Genomic DNA, 21,299 nt, shown 5'->3' on the forward strand with positions numbered 1-21,299 from the left:
AATCTTTTTTTTTAACTACGTTTACAGCTGCTGAAAGACAGGCCAGCCCTTGGGACTGCAGTGTGGTAGATTTCAGCCCCCCCACCCTGAAAAAGCTGTATTCAGCTCAACTTCTAGCTAGTTATGAGACTGTAACACTTCTGTTACTGGAGCACAGGTGAAAAATGCTTCCCACTGGTACTAGCTTTCTCAGGAGGAAGATTGCTGTCAGCAATATCATTACCTAGGAAGTAGACATTTAATGCTGAACAGAAGCAACTAACTCTGTTAAGCTGGAGGTCCCAAATATGACCAAAGACTTCCGTGAAGCCACATCAGCATATCTGGCTTTGGTGTTTCTGGCCACTGCTGTCATTCTGATCTGCACTGAAGTCATCTATGTCTGATTAACATCTGCAGCTGGCACACCAGACTCAAAGGGGCAAGGGGCTTGACTTTGGACAAAAATAGCAGCTGCGGTAGTTGCCTGTGTCTGGATTCCTGCTGGGGCCAGACTTCGTCTTACAATTCCTTTCATCCTCTTGAGTGGAGATTAAAATTTTTTGTTAACATCATTCTGCAGAACGCATTCCTGCACTGGAATAGGCAGGCAAGGAGAGGTGGGTAGCTTTAAACAAAAGATTTTTGACATGGACTTCCTGAAACTGCTGGAACCTGGAAACTTGCAATGAGGTGTGCCCTTCCTTTGCTTGTGGGCTAAGCATCCAGTTACTGATTCCATTTTGTACAATGCTATCTACAAAGCTGCTTTCTAAGTCATGGCAGAAATACATGTTTTTGAGGCACTCTTATTTTCTTCTTTCTCTTTGCCCGCCCCCCCACCTGCCCATTTCCCCAGAGACCTTGCTGAGACAGAGCTACTCCATAGCTGATGCATCTTGGGCACTACATGTCTGAACAGCAAAGGGAAGGTGGGATGAGAGGACTTGCTGGCCTGAATTCATATAGCTGAGTTGAAGGACTCCTGATTTTTGACAGATTAGCTGACTTCCTGAATGATATGATTTCCCTGTATTGCAGTGTTGGGCATGGTGGGTAGGGACACAGAGTGAAATGTCACGACAGCATGGCCCCTCTGTATTCCCTCAGCCCCAGCTGCATTTGTACATGATTTGCACAACACTCGTGCTGTGTCTTGCAGTTTCTGCTTGACTGAGTAAAACCGCATATCTATGAGGTAGAGAAGGGAATGACGTTACAGTCAGATGGGCAGCTCTGGACATGAGAGGTTCCTGGCTTCCTCGGGGCTGTCAGCATACCTAGCTTTGGTAGAACTGACTGGGTCAGGAATGCTCTGCTTAGAGTTAAGTTGCTTCTCTGAAAACTAATCACTCATAGCATGTTCCAGACCTCCTGTCCCGCAACTACAATAAAACAGCATCTTTAGATTCCTCCTGAAGTTTGCATACATTGGTCACAGCCATCCTTGGAAACCAGCTGGGAGTGAGGATGCTCTGTGTGCTTAATGAGCTGGACTGGGCCTCAGGTGCTTTGTGTGACCTTGGTCAAGGCACCTATCTCTCTCTTCAGCTTCCTGCTGCTATCACAGGATGAATATTCCCTTCCTTCTTCCTGACTGTGAGCAGTCTGGGGACAGACATTATGCACATCACCTGCCAGACAGAATATGGGCTAGAAATTAATTGACCTGAGCTGATGAGGACTTAAAATTCCTTGACTTGCTTAGAGTTTCTTGTTAAAATCAATTCTCACTTGCTAATGTTGGTGGCTTCTGGGGTGTTTAGTATCAAAATGATTTTAGGGATCTGGTTCCTCTGCAGTGCTTTCTGCCGGTGGCTCTGATGAGAACTATAAATACCTAATGTCTTTGAAAGCCAAAGCAGGAATCTTTTATTCTCTTTATTTTCCCTCCTTATCTTGTGATCTGATTAACCTGACATCCTCGTCTCTCTTCTTTGTTCTGTCTCTGGGACCCCTCCATACAGATAGCTTTTTCCTCTGCATGGCATGTATTTTTGGAGCACAGTTATCCTTTTAGTGGAGGATAATTGCTTCGGGGAGAATGCCTGGGCCACAGATGCTTTGTTTTACTGGGGATAAATGCAATCATCGATAGCATTTAGAGGTTTGGGTTTTTTAAAAAAGAAGATTTTTTTCTTTACAGGAAGGCTGATTGAAATTGCTGCCTGAGTCCTGAGGAGCTATTGTGTGGAAGGGCCAGGGTTCACCTGTGAGCCAATCAATCTGCATACATAATTGGTGTTGACAAACTGAATGTGGAAGGACTCTCTAGGTTACCATGGGAACAAAAAAGGAGGTGAATTCTGGTTCAGTGGGTCTGAGCAAAAGGATGTCTCGGCATGTTTTGTTCTTGGGCTCTGCAAGAGGGGAGGGGAGAAGAGAACAGCTCTTCAACCCACTTCTATCCGATGAATTCTTGGCCTGCTTGAAACAGTCCGTGGTCTTGTGAGAGTCTTGTTATCCTGGCATTTTATGCCTGTGAGCCCCATGTTACTATGGGGAGTGTGGGCTCTCTCTAGTCTTACTGAGAGGATGTGGTACACTTGCAAAAGTTCTCCCTCCTGTTCTAGCAGCTTGGAGTGGTGGGTGGGAGAACAGCCAGGCTATCAGGAAGCAAACCAAGCAGAGAGAACAACCAAAGTGTTTAGGTGTCCGTGTGTCCTAAGTGACTAGCAATACCTGCACACAGAAAGGCAATGGGAATTAGACCTTAGCCCTACTTAAAGGTGAACTACTCCTGTAATGCAATGTGCAGGCTGATGCTACGTGTACCATGGAAACTATCCTTGCAGGTAATGTTGTCCTTCAGCATGTCTGGGACTCTGGAAAGGACCTTGGATTTGTGCGGTGTTCCACAGGCATTTGGTTTGATATCAGCAAATATTATAGCCTGCATTGTTCTCACGGAGCACGGTGTGCAGGGAAATTGGGAAAGAGTAGGAGTAGTTCTTGGCTGTCTCCCAGACTCTCCATCTCTTTTTTAGGCAGGAGTGGACTTGCCACCACATTCTGCTTCCCAGTTTAGTGGCTTCCAAGAAGACCTCCCAAACTGCTTCACAAACCAGAGTTTAATTGGCATTTCACATCCCTCCTGCACCACTGAACACAAAGAATATTTTATTGTATCTGGGATTTCTAGCTACCTTATTGGAGGAATGAACATCTCTTCTGTCTCCCCAAGCAATTTATTAAACAGAGGCACTCGAGCAGCACTTGGCAATAGCTAAATTACTCTTCTTCTCCTTGTACTGACTCTGTCACTTCTTTTCGTATTCAGAACCAGCATGAAGATGTCAAGAAGCAGCTGCTTGACCTGCAGCTGCAGCACAACAGCTTGAAACTGGAACATCGTAAGACACTGGAGACCCATAGCCAGAAATATGCCCAGCTGCAGCAGGAGAAGGACAGTGAAGTCACAAACTTGCAGGGTGAGTGTGATGGAGGGCTGAGAAGACACCAGGCAGAGAAAGGACTCAAGAACTGAGTTCAGGAGAGGACAGTGTTTCTTCTACAGGCCCCCAAATGGTCTGCAGATACTGTGGGAACACTTCTGTATGAGTGTGTGCAGTGCCTTAGCCCCTCTATACCTCAACTGGAGCACTGTCCTACCTCAGGGTGGTGGTGCAGGAACAAAGGCAGTGTTAAAACTGGCCAGGTGCCCCGAGATTCCATTGAGGGGAGATGAGAGATGCAGGGCAGGCTATCAAGCAGCTTCCCCATGCGAGGGAAGCCATTGGGGTTCACAGGTGGCGTTTTTGTGTAGGAATACACACCACAAAAGCCTCTGGCTGCTTGGGCTGGCAAATGCATTGACCAGGCTGCAATTGCATGGTCAGTGTAGGGTCATGGAGGAGAGGAGCTTCCTTTTTTTTTATAGCCCCATGGGAGACTGCGTGACCTTGGGTTTAGCCACAGTTTGAGTTCTCTGGGGTTCAGAGACCCCTGCGCTGTTATACTGCATGGGGCATCCCTGGCTTCTGTCAGCACCAGCACTTTGATGGTGTTATTTTAAAAGCCTAATTGACTTTTGCTGGCTGCTTACTCTTTCTGCAGCTGCTACTTATTTTATTTGTGTAGAATTTGTTTAGAGCCAGGTAAGATAACAAATTATTGTGCCAGATGCTGATTGTATTCAGACTGTGAAACAGTCCGTGTCCCAAGGAGGTCGCACTCAAAATGGATAAGGTAATCCAAAAGTAAAAGGCATGAGGCTAAGGTAGAGGTACATGCCTGTGGTTCCACAGTAGGCTGGGGCAGAAACAACAGGTTCATCCATCAAATAATGCTGCCTTACCCTATCCTTTCTCTGGTGGGTGAGTGTAACTAAGTTAGCAGAGATGCTTTCTGTGGCAGAGATAAAGCATTGTGACATTTAGGTATCCCATCTATTTCAATATACATTTTCCACTTCTCTGTACGCTTTTGACAATGGAAACCAGTTTCTATACTACTCGAATCCTGTAAATTCTAACATTTAAGCTTGGGAGCAAATTAAACATACTTTTTGTAATTAATGGTGTAGGTCTATAATGCATTTAATAGTGCAAGTACTGCAGAGAATGCCGATCCCTTTAATTTCCAAAGAGTAGTTTCTATTTAGTCTGCTGTTTAATTAGATTGTGGGGTTTTTAAGGTTCACATCTGTTCTTACTTAGATTAGGTCTGGGAGAGTGAAATCTGTTGATGTTTTTTTGGTTTTTTTTCTCTGATCAACAAAGCCCTAGTATCTGATGAGCACTCCTGGGTTAGAAGGGGGGAATTGAGCACAAGCAAGCGAAACCTAAATATTTGATTGTCTCTCTTCTTGAAATATGCAGCCCCCAATGAAGTAATAAAATGAATTCTGCCAGAGGAAGGAGAATAATGATTAGAAAAACACTTCAAAGAGGGAAGCTAGTCAGGAATGTCAGCTTAAGGTTGACATACTAATATTCTTTGTCCATCTTCCCAGGCTACTGTTCACTTGGTATCATCTCTCTCCTGTGCTTTAAGCTCAAAGCTGGCTAGTAAATCTTCCCTTAAGTATTGGTAACCATGTCATAGAAAAGAGCAAGACATTCTCATGAGAGGTGGCAAAGACAGAGAGCTAGTAGCATTTCTAATGCCTCATTTTCTCTCCTTATGTTCCACCAGTACTTTCTATACATAATGTGCCCTCAGGAGACATGTGTTGGAAGACGTGCCTCTGTCAGTGAGTATAATAGAGAACTAGAAGAGGTACCTGAGCAGTGGGCATTGCTCAGGGCTGTTAAAATGGAACTGAGGGATTTTTGCTAGATTCAATTGCAAAAATGAAAGCCTCACCCCAGGGATGCTGGGGGAACGCAGAAGCCCACTGGGAAGTATGAGGGATTGCTTTCACAGGTGGAGCTGGGTTTGGTAGCTCCTCTTGGTGGTCCTGGTTGCTTTACAGCCGTGGGGCAGCTCTCAGGTTGGTGACATAGCTATCTACATGCAGAAGATGCTGGGATCTGGGGACAGTGCAGCTGTGCCATGTGACTCAATGGTTGTGGTGCTGTTTGGGGTATCTGTGCCCTGTTCCTGAAAATCCCTGCTTTTGGAAGTGGTTTTTGAATGCTGGTTAATGGGTTCTGAGTATATGCTCAAATAGCTGAAGCTTCCTGGTCTTCTTAACTGGGGCCTGTTTAATCCTGTTTGCCTCCTCCCTCTACTCCAGGCCCTCTCCTTCAGCGTTATGAACTATTTTCTCCTCTGCTTTATAGGAACTGCAGTCTATTTATGCTGCATTTCACACCCCCAGCACAGCCTGTCCTCTGCTGTGCTCCCCCACGGTAATTCTGTACTCTCCACTTTTTTTCCTCATCCCACATTGGCACAGTCTGCTCTGAAGGCAGAGGGATAGTTTTGATCTTTGAGCTTCTGTTGGAGATAAGGACCTGTAGTTACGGCTGAAATTTTCTTCCCACTGACACCAGTGGTAAAACTCCTGATGAGGTCATTTGGACCAGGTTTTCGCGTCTGCCGTGCTGGTGGTAGAGGAAGGACATACAGTGGCATGAAGGTTTTGATTTCCAGTTTCTGAATATGCTTTGAAGACCTAGATGTCACTGAGGTATTGACTCAGTGAAACTGCAGGGTTCTTTTGGACATGTCTCTCCCGCACTTGAGATGCCTTTGGTTCTCTTGAAGGCCTGGGGGAATGTCTGTATTGTAGTCAGAGGTCTTAGCAGTAGCAGTCTTGTGCTAGCTGTCATCTAGCCTGGACTAGCTGCCTAAAAACATATCCCTTATTCACTGCTCCAGGCCAACACCCACAGCTGTGTGCGCTTTCAGCACTGTGTGTACACAAGGTAGCTCAGTTAAAGCTGTTGTAGCTGTAGTCCCATAGGACATAATTCCCTATTTCCTTCTGGCTGCAGGAAAGACAGAGCCTTCTTTTCTCCGTTTGATGTTAACCTTCACTGCAAGGCAAGAACACAGCACCCAACCTCAATGGCAAAATGTCCTGTCCCTGGGATGAATGTTATAAAAAAAAGATATACCACTGTAATCAGATTTCCTTCTGGCTGCAGGAAAGACAGAGCCTTCTTTTCTCCGTTTGATGTTAACCTTCACCGCAAGGCAAGAACACAGCACCCAACCTCAATGGCAAAATGTCCTGTCCCTGGGATGAATGTTATAAAAAAAGATATACCACTGTAATCAGAAATATCTGTAATCTTGAGCTGAAATCTTGCATGCAATTCAGCCTACAGCAAAGTGACCATCCTGTTATGGGAAAAATTCCCATCCTTGTCCTGGTGGGTGCAACTATGTTTGCAGAGAAATCCCAGTGCATGCAGTTCCAGTGGTATTTTAAGAGAGCGCTTCAGGATCCAAAATAAGGCTGACATTTTTTGACAGAGTCTTTCTTTTTATTGGAGGATACGCAGTTATATTCACGGCAGTGAAACATAAGTGCCTTGTGTGTCTTGTCGCTGAAGTACTTAGGAGTGTACAAAGAGCTTGAAAGGAGCCCAACCTGGGCGCTGCGAGGCACAAGCTTGCTACTTAACAGCATAGGAATAAATGTGCCTGAGGACCAAGCTGTCCTGTGATTGCTTTCTGTAAGTGGGTTGTGGGTTTTTTTGTTTGCACCATCCTTTCAAGAGGCAGCGTCTCTGTGCAGTAGGAGGGAACCTCCTTATTGGATCTGCTGTGGGTTCAGGAGACCTGACAGACCTCTCTTGTAGCTGTTTCTCAGCCTTCCAGTTACCACAGGTAGGGGCAGTGACCACTCCTCACTGCTCTCCCTGCTATTCAGCTGCATTGGGCAAGGGAAATGAAGAAACAAATATCTTGTTATGATAGCAAGTACAGCAAGAGCCTGACCCTGATAGCAACAGTTAGCAGGGACACTCGGGAGAGGAGGAAGTTCCTTGGATGGGCAGGACTCCTGAGTGCTGAAATGAACGATGGTTCAGGTTCGTCAGGGTGTTCGGCTAGTCCCTAGCTAGTGCTTCACTGTAATTCCTGGGCTTGGAGAGATCTATAAGGTCAAGAGGAATTTATGGTAAGGAAGAGAGATACTACACTTGCAAAAATAGTGTGCTCAAGCAAATTTCTTCTTCTCTTGCAGATACAGTCTTTAAACTTAGAGAAGAGAGCAAGCTTCTTCGGAAGGCCCACCAGGAAGTTCACTCTCAGCTCCTTAGTGCCCAGGTAATCAACAAGGGGGTGTTTGCGGCCACATGGGACAATCTTTCACTGAGGTCTGGGTGCACCTTCAAATACTCTCTAAATAATAAATCTAGTTATCAACTGTATTCCAGTGTGGTGAGTTGCCTAAAACAGTGCTGGTAGGTGCTGGTAGTATAGATGCATTCTGTACAAGTAAAATTCTCCAGCCTGGAATCTCTCCCAGTAGCTGAAAATACAGACATGCTACACAAGTCACTGTGGTTCAAGTGAGCATGAACCAGCATATTCCCAGCCCTGGAATGCCTCCTGTCACTTACCCGCATCTCAAATACTTCCACCTTAAATGATGATGAATTGCCTCTGTTTATGCCTATAAAATTAATTGCAGAGAGAAATAGCAATGTATAGGTGCCTTGCCGAGCTTGCCGAGACTACAAATAGACACACAACAATCCTGGGAAAAAGGTCCCCTTCTGCATCTCCCTGTGAAGCCTTAGTAGAGAGGGAGACCTATAAAAAGTTTGGAAAGAGCTGTGTAAAAACAAGTTAGTATTCAGTAATAAAAATGTTGGAGCGATGCTTTTGGAGGCCAGGGCAGATACGCAAGTGGTGTTGGCTTAAGACTAGAGAGGCAGAAAAGCATTTTTCTGCAGGGGAAAAAAACAAAAGTTTTGTTGATATTGTGGTGTGCTCATGCTATGGAGATGGTGTGAGCCTCCTCAGCACACTGGAAGTCCTGACCTCACAGAATTCTGCTCACCCAGCTGAAGCTCCCAGATGACCTGGGAGAAGGGAGAAAGCAGGGTATGCTGGGAGAAGTGGGAGGACTTAACATCTCTACAGTGTCTGTCTGAACCTCTTGTACTGAGCCAAGACACAAGCAGCTTTGTAAATATGCTTTAAAAGTCACGTCGCAGTCTGAATTAGTCTTTTCTGTTGTTAATTAACAGCCTTCTGTCAAGCACTCCCTTGGATTTTAGGATAAGCCCAGAAGCAAGGAGCTAGTTGTGGTTAGATGCTGTTGACAACTGATTCTTCCCCTGAACTGGATGCTGAACTTGAACTGGAGGGGGGGAGAGTGGGTTTTGACTTCTACAAGATTGCTCTTGAGTTCTGGCCTGCTCTGCCCTGCAAAATAGCAGGGACTAAGCGGCTCTAGGGCATTGCAAACTTCACAGACAACTGGTTGCTCCAGGCAGGAAGCCCAGGTTACTGACATGGCAGGCAGCTGTCATTTGATAGCTCTTTGGCTCATGTCAGATGTGGTTTGAGGGGTCTCGGGTAGACCGTCAGTGTATTTGACTTGCCTGCCTTCATAATCGTGACTTACCACTGAACTGCTTTTTAACCCTCCTCCTCCACATGGCTAAGGCAGACTGGTAGGATTCTCTGCAGTGATACTGCCTGCAGTGTACTTGTTGGAAACTAAACAAAGACATCTAGTCTCCGTAGGACTCAGTCCAGCCAGCCCATACCAGGAATTGAAACAGCATGTGATTACAAGCTTCTCCAGTGCCCCTGGCAAGTCTACATTCACACCTTCTGCTATCAGAATGAGTCGCAGCCTTCATTTTTAGGCCTCCTGACCAAACTCTCGAAGTAGCTGCCAGTGTCACTGCTCTGTAGCTTGTTCTCAAGCAACACTGAGGCCTGCTCAGCTCCCATCATACAGGCCCCTGCCATTGGCAACGTGGGTCAATATCAGTTGATCAAAGGTTCTCTGTTTGCCATTATGTATTTCTACTTTTGTCTTGCTGGGTCAATGCTGAGTGTATTTGCATCTGGCACACTGTGTAGGGCCAGTCCTGAATTACTCTTCAGCAGAGTACCCTTAAAATGCTATTTGACTAACTGTGCTGCATTAGAGAAAGCAATCGGCAGTTCAAGTGCGCAAACTAGTGCATACTCTGAACAGCATTAAAAAAAAACTTGGCTAGAGATGGCTGAGTCTACAAAGTCACGTGCTTGCAGACTGGAAAACATGGTGGCAGCTTTTGTGCTGCCAGTCTTAACTTTTGGCCCCTTCAGTGTTGTGACCAATGGGAAAAGTAGTTTGCAAGAAATAGCTCACTGTCGTTTCTTGCCAAAATTAAGAGCGAGCAAGAGTAAAAGGATTTGCCCTGGGTGTGGGAGACAGGGCTCCGCTCCCTGCTCTAAATGTACTAGACAGTTGTGTAACAACGTTGTGCTCCAACCATCTGTCTGACTGCTGTTCCTGGCTCTTATGGAAATGGCAGTGGTTGTTCCCAATGACTTCAGAAAATACTTTGGATCTTTTTGACAATGAGCCTAGTGTTAAATCTTAAAAGTGTTCAGTTTTCTGATCAGTCCTTTATAGTGTCTAATCTGTGTTTCATAACACAAAGGTGAATGAAATTGCATTTGCCTTCAGTGGGGCGAGATGCTATGTATTGGAGCAGACACCCACAAAGACTCCCAGCTGCTTTATCAGCACTGCAGCTCTTCATTGCAGTGTCAATTTGTGCTGAGTATCCTGTTGTTGACCTTGCTTCCTTCTGGCAGGTGAAAGTTCAGAGGAGTAATTTGCGTTCTAGGTGACATGTTCATTTTCCAAGGATTCAAACACGTTTCACAAGCCCTAGCCAGATTACTGAGCCTGCAGTAGCTGTCATATCAGTTGGTCTTCCAGGTAAAAATCAGGCACGGAGGCATCAAGTGATGTAAGCACAGCTTTCCTGTGAGCGGGGTACAAACAGCATGTGGGAGGCTGTGCGTTAAGGCTAGTACAAAGCTGCTTCCCCTCTGGGCTGACCACCTTAACAGGCTTTTGATGGGTACAAGTTTTGCTTTCATCTAGCTTGTTCTGACTGGAAGCAGTCTCCTACTAACTAGGGCTATATCCCATCAACTGTTCTTGGCTTCCTTTTCCTTTCCTCATTCCTTTTATGTTAGCTTTGCTGAGTTGTTTTGTTGGGTTTTGTTTTGTTGTTTTAATGTTAGTTTTAAGGTCAAATTTCAGGGGGAAGAACTGAAATCAACAGAGCCTGCTCAGGAATTAATTTCCTGCTAAACTTTCCTTGCCGCTTGGAAGCTTTCCTACTTTGTTCAGTCCCTAATTTGGTCCATTTCCAGGTACCCTGGCAAGCATATGAAAAGTTCTCTCCCCTCACTTTCCTATAAATAGCTGGGCTAAGAGTGCGGAAGCTTTTCCTGAGTAGCTTTTTCAAGCCCTACTTTTCAGGGTTGGAGATGGACGAAATAAGCTGCAGTAGAGAGAAAAGCGTTGCATTTGCTTAACAGTCCAGGAGAATCAATTTTCATTTGTCTTGCAAAGTAAATTGAATTGTCAAGTAGGATTACGCCAATTACTGTCAGCCCTGCTGAGATGAGCACATCTGTGGAGAACTGCCTCCGCAGGAAGAAAAAAAGCTGACCTTGAAGGTACATGTGTGTGAAGCACAGGAGGAGAGGGAGCCACACCTAACAAGACCCAGGATACAATTCTTGTGCAAAGGCAGGAGTTATGTGGATGGCTCATGCACTAAATAGCATTGGTCAAAGACTCGGTGTCATGGGTCAGCACTTCCAGGGTAAAAGCATGCAATAAAGTAAGATGCAAGACTGGCAAAGGGGGAATACAGAATATCCATGAAATCTGGAGGGAAAGCTGAAGACTAGCTTGGGCTTGTCATTAATGGTTGTGGATTATCTCCAGCCTTTCATATATATATCTTCTTTAGTAGTGTATCTGTGCTGAACAACTGGCCGTAAAAGAGTGGCTATTCTCAGCAAGGAGTTAACTCTGTTATTGTGTGAGGTTTCTCTGTGCCCTTCTCATCCTCTCAGGCCCAGATGGAAGAGTTCAGGCAGCTCAAGGAAGCTCTACAGAAGATGCCAAGCTTCAAAGCAGGAGGAGCTGGGAAGGGGCAGCAGCAGTTTCAGGTGCTGAAGGAGCAGCCCATGGCGCCAGCCAACAGCCAGTTGCAGCTCGTGAGGCAGAAGGTGTGGTACTCCCAGGAAACCCCAGGGAGGAGAGTTCTGCAGGGCTTCTGTGGGTTTTCAGCATGGGACTTTGAACTGGAGGGAACTGAGCTTGTTGCTCGAGTTTGCTCTTGTCCTTTCTTCCTTGCAGGCTTTTCCAGTCAATCAGGAGAATCGCCCTGTAGGAAACCCGCTGGCATCACAAGTCTCTGGGGTTCAGAAGCAGGCAGATGGCCCTCTGCTGCAGGGCCAGAACTCGTACAGTAACGATGGCCCAAGGCCACAGGCTAATGTGCTCTTCACCCATCCAGCCCCACCGCAAGATGCCAATTCACTGCCAGGTGCTATGCCAGCCTGGCCAGCAAGACGTGCGGATGGCCATGTGATCCGATTCACCCGGACCATGAACAGTCTGCCAAATGGGAACCCAGTAAGTTCTGCACACTTGGTGCTTGTTTTGTGTAGCCCTTGCTTTTGAAGCTCAAAACTATGATATTTGTAATGACATGCATATGTGCATTCCACTTCCCCGATGTGGAAACTGTCCTGGCCTCAGGTTTCAGACTCCTGAGTACTCTTAAGAGTTTGTGGTTTAGTGGCTGGGCTCAGATGAACGGCCTAGGGTTCTTGTTCTGGTTCCTGCCGGATCTGCAAAGGGTAAATCATAAAAGCAGCTCCCTTGCCTCCTGGGGTGATTGAGAGTGAGCTTATAGAAAGTAAAGCTCTTAAAAAATGACAATAATTGCAGTGTGGTTAGACTATAATTATAGTAAGTATTATAATGGCAACATGGGGGGTTTTTTTAGAGGTGGCTGTGTTGTTCCTCTTTTTTTGGAGATTCACCTACCCAAGACACAAGCTTGGGTCACATAGGATCCAAATTATTTCCTCTTGGCTGTGTGGAAGGAGAAGGACCTCTTTTACTGCACGCTGGCTGGACAGGACTGTAGATTTGTTCTGGAGCACTTCTGAATCTGTTGTTCTTTGATTTTCTGCCCCGTAAGCCTGCCCAAATGCAAGGGAGATCTGCAGGTATCTGATAAGATTAGGAGCTTGTGTATATCCTTGTGTATATTGAGTATGCATGTGTCTTCTCTGCAGGATCTAAAGATGGTGATGCGCATTCAGGTGAAAAGCAATGAGGAAAGCCAGGCTCCTGGATTGTCACTATCTGATCTGAAACAACCCTCTGCAGCAGAAAAACCTCAGATGCCAGACAACCACCACTCTACAGGGAGCAAACAGGTGCAAATGCAAAGGTTGGTGGAAAAAACCTCCCTTCTGCTCTCAGTGTTCAGGCTCAAAGGTACCATACAGGCTGCTCCCTGGTCTCTCTCTTCTTGTGTTTATTGTGGTTTCTACTTGAAAGATGGTTGAAGAAAGTGTTAGACAACAGTGGGACCAATAACTAATTCTTGTAACTGAATGTTGCTGCCAGGTCTCTATCTCAGCCGAAGCAGAAGACTAGTCATGTTGCAGGCAGTGTTGTGTGATTGAATGCACAGCCTGCTGTGGGTGCTGTGATGGCAAAAAAAACCAAAAAAATGAGAGGCTCTTATATTATTGGTGCATGCTCTGTAGGCTGCCTTTGTATTTGAACTGTTTGGTAAAGTGTTTTGTGTGGGGAGGAGGGAGAAAGAGGAGTTACTGCTGAGTGAGATCAGGTCAGCATGGATTTCCTACTAGCTAGAGGAGAGGGTGGGATGGGAGTCTGAACTGACTTCAAGAAATCTCCTCCCTTTCAGTGATGGTGACTTAAATATCCTGTTTTGTTTAGCAAACTGAAGAAATTCTGCATGATGGAAGCAACCCATCTGCAGCAGCAAGGGTAGCTAAGAATTCCTTCAGTTTCTATAAATAAGAGGCATTAAGTTGTATATTAGAGCTGCAACTTGCTCATTTTTTCCACTAATTAATCAATAATCTGCCAAGCTCTGCAGGAACAACCAGACATTGAAGATCTGAAAGCTTCTCATCTCCAAGGTTATATGGTAATCTAGAAGCAGCAGGCCACCAGCCCCAGTTAGGTACTAGAGTTTTTTCTGGTTTTGCTTCTAGGGCAAAGACAAATTCCCAAACTCTGTATTCTGTCTTCTGTGTTTTCTTTCCTCCCAGGGAATGGAGCTTGGGTTCCCGTTGCCAGTGCACTTCTGAGGTATGCTAGGGATTTTCCTTCACAGAGGCTGATTAGAACATGAAAAGTCAGACAGGTCCGAGTGATCCTGAAACTATGGGGTTTATCCAGAATGGGGTAAAAGAGTTTACAGCAATAGTTTATGCCAGAAATGAGGACACAGCCAGAATCCATCAGGCAGCCCAGGCTTTTGTCCTGTCTATAGGGAGAGGAGAGCTCGTGGGAGGGGAGTCCCTTGGAAAGGGCAGAGGTTCAGAGAACGGCATGAACCTACCTGTTCCATGCAGGTAACAGAATGGATAGTTCCTACAGTACGTTACTTGTATTGCTGTAGTACCTGGGAGCCTAGTCAGGGACCAGGATTCTGTTGTACTGGATGCTGTACAGGCACAGGAGAAACTGTTTACTGTCTCAGCAGCACTCACAGAAGACCGGTCTGTTTTGCAAAAGGAAGAAAATGTCTTTCTGAGGCTGCAATTCATCAAAGTCTGGCCATATTCCAAAAACTGACTCTGAAAATAGTGCTTCCTCATTTAACTTATTTATCCCCTGTGTGTGTCCAGGTCGTATCTGCTCAGTTTACTGGAGCAAACAAGATTTAATTTCTGTTTTATCTGTAGAGGTGACTTCTGGATTTCATTCTAAATTCAGCCTGATCCTACCCGTTCTTCTCTGCCATTTTTGTTTGTTCACTTAACCTGTAATCTTCCTAGGTCAGAGATTGTGCTTTGCATATTTCTTTAAAGGGCAACGTGCTCCCCGTACTGCATTGAGAGATGACATCTGCATGGACACACAGAGTAACAGCACAGAGGATATTCTGCCTTTTTACAGGGAGGGACTTGTGTGGGTGTAACTGAAGGTGAGGGTTGAAGTTGTGATGGCAGAATGGCCTTTCCTCAGCTATGTAGAGCCTAGAAAGGATACAGTCACTACTCTGTGAAGCAGAAAATGCAAATACTGGATTTGTTTGGCAAATGATTTCTGCAAGGACCGAGATCATGGTATGTTTGGTGTGCTTTTCTTTTCTGGATCTATCATCAAGAAATTACTGAGCAGCTGGAGGCTGTTATTTACACTGCATGAGATTTGTGATAAGGAGTGCATAAACCAACTTTCTCCGGAAGGTGTCGATGCCAAGAACAATATCAAACTGCAGTAGAGTACAAAAGAGGCTATGCATCCAATGCCAAGAACTGTTGCACTGGGTGGCTGAGACCAGCAGATTCCAGATGAGCTCTTGATGGCCAATTTGCATTTTGATGGTTTTATAAAGGGGAAATCTGAGCTGAAGGCTGGGTTATGGTTTTTCTTACTGAAAGTTTTGTGTGGTGGTAGTATCCTGGCTTTAAAAAGCTACTAAAGCTAAGGCCACTTGTCCTTTCTCAGCAGCTAAAAACTTAAATGTCTTAAGCAGAATTTAAATGTCAGCTGGCTCATGTAGCAGGACAGACTAGACCAAGGAGTAATCCTGCATGAAACTGGTGGTAGCTTATGCAGATTAAAAGTTTTTTTCAGACACTTTTGAGAGTCCCTATTATTGGGATTTCATCCCTTCCTTTACCCTTCTTGTTTCTGTCCCTGAGTAAGGATATTTGGGAAGAAAAATGTCTCCTTGTGAGACATCCCTGCCTTCTGGGCTTTTCAGAGCTTCACTCAAACTAATATGAAGATACTCCGTTTCTTCTCTGACCTCCAATTCATTTCCATGCAGTGGAATGGTGTTACGCTACGAAGCGCTCTGCTGCTGAGCCGCTGGTTGGGTATCCACGTGAGCTGTGCTACTGTTGCAGGCAGAGAAGCATTCATGAAAAATGTGTTGCATTTGGCATATACCTTGATAGCAAGCACTTGTCCCTCTGAGGCACTTCTGTTAAGAAGGAAGCAGACATAGATACTGCTGTAGACATCAGGAGAAGTGTATTTGAGGTGGAACTATTACAGAGGAAGGAATTCCTGACGATGGCTGCCTGAAAGTGGTTGCCTGAACTGTCACAAATAGAGCTGTGTATGAATAATTGATTTTTCAGGTCAGTAGATGGATGAAAACATTTGGGGGGGGGGTGGTAGGAAAAGCAGTAAATCATATTGGAACGTGGTTCCCTCACTGAATGAAGAAACGAAACGCTTTTTCCCATGTTCACCAAAAAAAAAAAAAAAAGCAATATGCGAATGTTTCCTTTCAGCTAGTTCTGTTTTCACTGTTTGGGTTTGTACAGGGGACAGATGCATGCTGTGGAAGAGTTTTATAAACAGATGCTGGTTAAAGTACCCATCCCAGTTGCAAAGCTTCGTAAAGAGCTTGTAGCTTTAAAAAAAATTATCAGACAACGGAAACTGTCAATTTTGTATTGCAGCTTTCCTGTTTATTTTGAAAGGTTTTTTCTCCTTATAGGCCAAAATTCTACAGTTTTACTTTAGTAGCATCTTCATTTTAAATTATGTTGGAACAATAAAGAGGACTTATGGTTTTGATATTTTTTCAAAAACTTAGATTTGTGTATTTGTGTATGTGTGAGGCATGAGTAAGTATCTATTTAGAATTGGAGTTTATTGCTATGTGGATATGTTATTGTATCATATGAATACTATTAAGTAGTTATACAATAAATTGTGTTTATAAAGCATAACTTATTTTGTACTTATGTGGCATATTAAATGTTATGTCTCAAGCAGATATCACTGTAACTAATGCAATCTGTTAGTTTTGCCAAAAAGTTAAATTAGGACAAACTTCTGCGTGTGTTGGAGGTTTTTTTTCCTTTGTTTGCCATTATGAAATAGCACTATGAAATATCTCTTGATATACTGAGGCAGGGGGGTTCTGTTTTGTTCCATACCCTTGTTGCAGCTGGAAAGACATAGTTAACAAAGTGAATGCCCAGATGGATGAAGAACAAGCGCGCAGTTACCCAAAGAGCCTTCATTCTGATCCCAAGCCTGGGCAAGAGATGCAGAAAGGCAGCCCACAGCCACCCAATCAGAAGAGAGGGGAAGAGCATCAAACAGCTGATGAGGAAGGCGAGAAGGAAAGGACAGATGATGAGGAACTCGAAATGGGTATGGTTTCCCTAATCCTATGCCGTACGGTACTAATTTATTGCTAATCAAGGTGGGGAGCAAGAAAAGCTTTCTGCTTGTGTTAGAGGAAAACCTTACAACTCTTGAAGAATTCTTGTGCTTTTATTGTCCTTGGTCAAATGAAAAGCCGGGACAGTTTTCCATTTTTGTTCCCTGTTGTCCTGCATCCTCACACATTTCCAAGGTAGTGAACTCAAAATCTGTGTAAGTCAAGTCAATTCTTTCTTTCTTTCCTATGGGAGTGATGGGGAAAATGTCACTGTTTTTTGCAAGACTTGCTCTCAGTCTCCCAATTAAAATAAATTAAAATTGATTTAATTTTTTTAGAAGTGGGTTTTCTAACTTAGGGCAGAATATTTCCCAACTGTCCTTAAGGGGCTAAAAGCAAATAAATTCAAGGGCAGCTAGTTGTATTTGTCAGTCAGCCAACAGAGCACCTACAGCTATTTTAAAGTCTAGTAAGTAACTGCATTTGGGCAATTAAAGGCCAGCTCTTAGAACAGCGTGTTAGAATTCCTCAGTCTTCTGATCCGGATCTGTTCAGACTCCTGTGTATTGACTCACTCGGCTAAAAACAGGTTGGGAGAAACATTTGACTTGGTGTAAAGTTCATCATCACACTATGAAACCAACTAATGAATAAGCCATTCGATTATGCATGTGAGGGCAGAATCTTTTCTTTGCCTCATTTTCCAGGTGAGGTTTATCAATTGGCCTGTAATGGTAGTCACATGTGAGTGGCAAAATGAGGGAACAGTTAAATAACTATTTGTGTTGTGTGAAACAACAGAAAACAGCTGTAAAATGACTAGACCTTTCAGAAAATTACAGTGGGTGAGCGGGGGCTTGGAGCACTTCCATAGGTCCAGTAACAAAGGGAAGGTTGACTTAATTGCAGCTGTATGTCTACAAGCGTAAGAGGGAAGCTACAAACTTCCTTTGGAAGCAAATAAGGACGACATCAAAAATGTATTACAGTAAGCCAGTGGAGAGCTAAAATGGGTTTTTGAGCAGAGGTGTCCAGTCTGAGAATCTGTGCAGAGATGCTCTGCTGTGCTCAAGGGACCAAGATACACAGTGTGAACATTTTGTAAACAGATTTCTTTGCTGTAGACAGACTCCACCATCAATTTCTCTTGCACACATGGAAATAACCTGTAAGATCTGGAAGCTAGCTAGTTACCTTTGTCAAAAAGAGACACTGAAATGTAGATATGACTAATGCTAATTCTGTATGTTGCCAGACTGAGGTAGAATGACTAAGTGGCTTTTCATGTAGCTAATTTTTTGCTGCGGTCTTGAATGCAGTAAGGCAGGGAAGCTGGGAGCTGAGACTCCTGTGAGGATCTCATTTGAAATGCTGACTTGCATCCTATTAAACATTATAAAGATGGTATCAGCCTGGTTTCTTGACAGTAGATTTTGGCTCTGGATTTGGAACAGAGGAGGGATGTCATGGGGCAGAGATGAAGGTCAGTGGTTCTGAATCTTGGATCAAAAGGCTGAAATCACCCAAGATGGGTGATTTCCTCCCAGGCTATTGGCTCAGTTCACTCTGTGCAGGTGAAGTCCTCCCTTCCAGAACAGCAACAGTTAGTTAACAGCTAATGTGCATACAGATGCCCGTTTGAAGAGGAGGTTTGGTATTCCTGTGCTTTCCCACAGCTATGTTTAGCTGCTATTTCATGTTTTGCTGACCTGATTTTCAGCAATTCCCCTTAGAGGAACTGAACTAATTGGTTCACATCAAAGTGAATTCTACCCTGAAAAGAAAAGCCCTTGTGGCAGGTATAAGGGAACATGAGGACCAATAGCCCTTGACCTCTGTGTCCTAATTGGAATTAACAACCAAAGTAATGACTGGACTGCCCTGGCCATGCTGCTGTCCAGTTGGGAACACTACTGTCTCACAGGCTCCTTTAATGTTTTGGGAAGAAGCGCTCAGCCCTTGGTGATGGCAGACAGAGTGGTGAGTGCCAGAGCTGGGACATGTCAGAGCCATATCCAATTCAGGGTGAGGATTAGGCCTTTACTTAGTTGAAAGCAAAGGCTATATTTTTAAAAGGCTGTATTTTTCTCTCATTAGTACTCTCCTGCCCTGAATGTCCCCCTACCTGACACAGGAAGCCTGCCTTTTGTTCTGATGTCATCTTGTCAGCAGCTGTGTGCCAGCGAAGGGGAAGGTGGCACTGACATACTGACCTGCCGGGGGTCTAGTTCGGCTCCCAGCGATGGTCTAACTGGCTGCATGGCTGGATTGCTGCTATAGATACTGCCCAGACTTAGCAGTGGCATGAGAGAAAGGTGCAACTTAATATAGATTAGGGGCTGAATTCAGAGCTGTTTTTTGTCTTTGTATCATATGTGCTATTCAGTAAGTTAGGAGCATGCTTCGACACATGCTTATGCCCCAGCCTAGGGGACAAGGAAGCAGTTTTGGCAGCCGTAGGAGCATAGTGCTGCTTTGCCCTGAACTCTTGAATAGAGCATTGTCTGCCTCAACCTGCAGGCAGGTCGAGACAAATCCCTACTTGGCATAGAGTTAATACAGCTGCTCCCCAACAGTGGGAATCTTAACTGGTGACACTGACTTTTGAGCGAGTACACTGATAACTGTCCCTTTTCCTTGCAGATGCAGGAGTGATTGAGAGAGAGGAGAACTTGCGTTCTCAGAAAGAGACTGTTGTCCAGGAACCAATGGTAAGTAATGCTGTCGTGCTGTCATCTGGATGCAACCCTAGCTGTGAATAAGAATCCAGCTGTCCCACTTAAGTCGATGCTTTCCCAGAATTTTCTATAACATGCAACTCCAAACTCCTTGGTTCTGAAGGGATTCAGAGGGATAACGAAGACTGGGGTTTTTGTTTTTAGAACCGCTAACATGCTTGAAGAGAGGTGCGACTGAAGTGCTACAAGCCAGCACTTCCTGCTTGCTGGTGAAGGCAGGCTCACCTTGGCCTCTGTCTCCCAAGTAGATATCCTGCCTGGTATTCACAAGAGGCTTTTCTTGTCCAGATGCCAGATGATGCTGCAGATCCTGCCCAGGATCCCAATAACCAAGGTGAGGATGAGTTTGAGGAAGCTGAGCTGGAGAGACCTGACTTTGAAGAGAAGGTGGGAGGTTTGGAGAAGTTCAAGGAGCCCAGCATGAAAGAAGAGTCTAAGGAGAAGCCACTGAAGGTGACTAACATGAGGGCAACCAGCAGGGGCCAGGGAGAGATCCCCAGCTATGAATGGGGGGAGGCAGAGAGCTTAAGGACTCAAAGGAAAACATCATGTTCCTGGATGGATCCATAATCCCACTGCAGGGATATGGCAGGCAGAAGAAACCTCTTTCTGAGAATCAGTGGGTTGGTCAGTACCAGAACATGTTCTGGCCCTGTCCTCTCTGCTTGTTGAAGCCAACAAGCAAGCATTTGCAGCACCTACGTGGCTGGAGAGACGTTGAATAGGAGATGGGTCACTCCACAGCTATTACTGCAGAGGTGCTGTATCTTTTCAAGCACTTGAGAGACCAAAACCAGACAACAATACAGGCCTATGCTTGGGGTCTGGTCAGAGCAGCCATTGCTGTTCCTGGGATGGGTATGCAGCAGGCTCTTGGCAGCAGTGACAACACGTGAGAACTCTGCCTCCTTGTTTGCCTGCTTGCAGATGGAATCCATTTATTTTGCAAAGTGCTTCTTGCTGTCTGAAGCCAGACTCTGCATCAGGGAAATGTTAGCTTGTTTTGACAAGCAGCTGAGTGTTGCTTGTTTTAAAAAGAAGTGTTTTATCTGTCAGGCTCTAAAATCATGATTGACAGTGAGGTTTAAAGTAAAAAAAAAGAGAAATCCAGGCCAATGAAATCAAACAAGAAAGAGATGCTGGCACCAACAGAGCAACACCTCCTTAAGATTAGTGAAAATGTGGAAGGAGTTAGTGACGTAAGTACCTGACTTTCTGATAGGGCTGTGCTGTGCTCCCTAAAGCTCTACCCTAAATAACTTGTAGATTCCCTGCAGTCCTGGGACTTGATGCAACAGCAGCATGTGCAAGGGCCCTGGCCCTGGGACCTTCCTGCTGCAGGAGAGGCCTCTCTCTGCACAGCGGAAGGAGCTGGGCAGTTGCTGCCGGCAGGTGGGAAGAGAGACTGGGTGGAGAAAGTACAAATGGAGTTGGGGTTGCCTCATTGTCTCTCTGCTGCCCCCTGATTCCTGATCTGTAGCCCAGTCTTCCAGACCTGGGGCTCTAATCCAAGAGAGCTGTATCCCTGGCAGGGAATGGAAGTAGGTTGGGGCACTGTCAACAATGTCTGACTTTCTGTATTTTTCAGGATGCTGACAGACCTGCCAAGCCCAGGGAAGACCCAATGGATGACTATCAAGAAGATCAGGAGCAAGAAATTGTACGACACCAAGGTTCTTCCTCTTTCCCTCTCTGGTGTGATTGTTACCTTGATATGTTGGTAGCTGGGAGCTGAGTATGGCTCAGCTTTTAGGAAACCAGATGTGAGCACTGACTTCAGTTTTGTCTCTGC

General features: G+C 45.1%; 1 protein-coding gene across 1 annotated transcript in view; it reads left to right on the forward strand.

Moving 5' to 3' along the window:
- Nucleotides 1-21,299, forward strand: part of LOC103894721 (Golgi integral membrane protein 4) — a 38,946-nt gene that overhangs the window by 13,883 nt on the left and 3,764 nt on the right. The window contains exons 5-13 of the mRNA XM_019470722.1: nucleotides 3,260-3,410; nucleotides 7,562-7,644; nucleotides 11,431-11,586; nucleotides 11,717-11,995; nucleotides 12,667-12,824; nucleotides 16,551-16,759; nucleotides 19,413-19,480; nucleotides 19,796-19,960; nucleotides 21,096-21,167. Of these exons, the coding sequence (XP_019326267.1) occupies nucleotides 3,260-3,410; nucleotides 7,562-7,644; nucleotides 11,431-11,586; nucleotides 11,717-11,995; nucleotides 12,667-12,824; nucleotides 16,551-16,759; nucleotides 19,413-19,480; nucleotides 19,796-19,960; nucleotides 21,096-21,167 (1,341 nt within the window). The remainder of the gene's footprint in view (nucleotides 1-3,259; nucleotides 3,411-7,561; nucleotides 7,645-11,430; nucleotides 11,587-11,716; nucleotides 11,996-12,666; nucleotides 12,825-16,550; nucleotides 16,760-19,412; nucleotides 19,481-19,795; nucleotides 19,961-21,095; nucleotides 21,168-21,299) is intronic.

The sequence above is a fragment of the Aptenodytes forsteri genome, unplaced genomic scaffold (assembly GCF_000699145.1).
Source record: "Aptenodytes forsteri isolate BGI_AS27 unplaced genomic scaffold, ASM69914v1 Scaffold16, whole genome shotgun sequence".
In the NCBI taxonomy this organism is placed as follows: Eukaryota; Metazoa; Chordata; class Aves; order Sphenisciformes; family Spheniscidae; genus Aptenodytes; species Aptenodytes forsteri.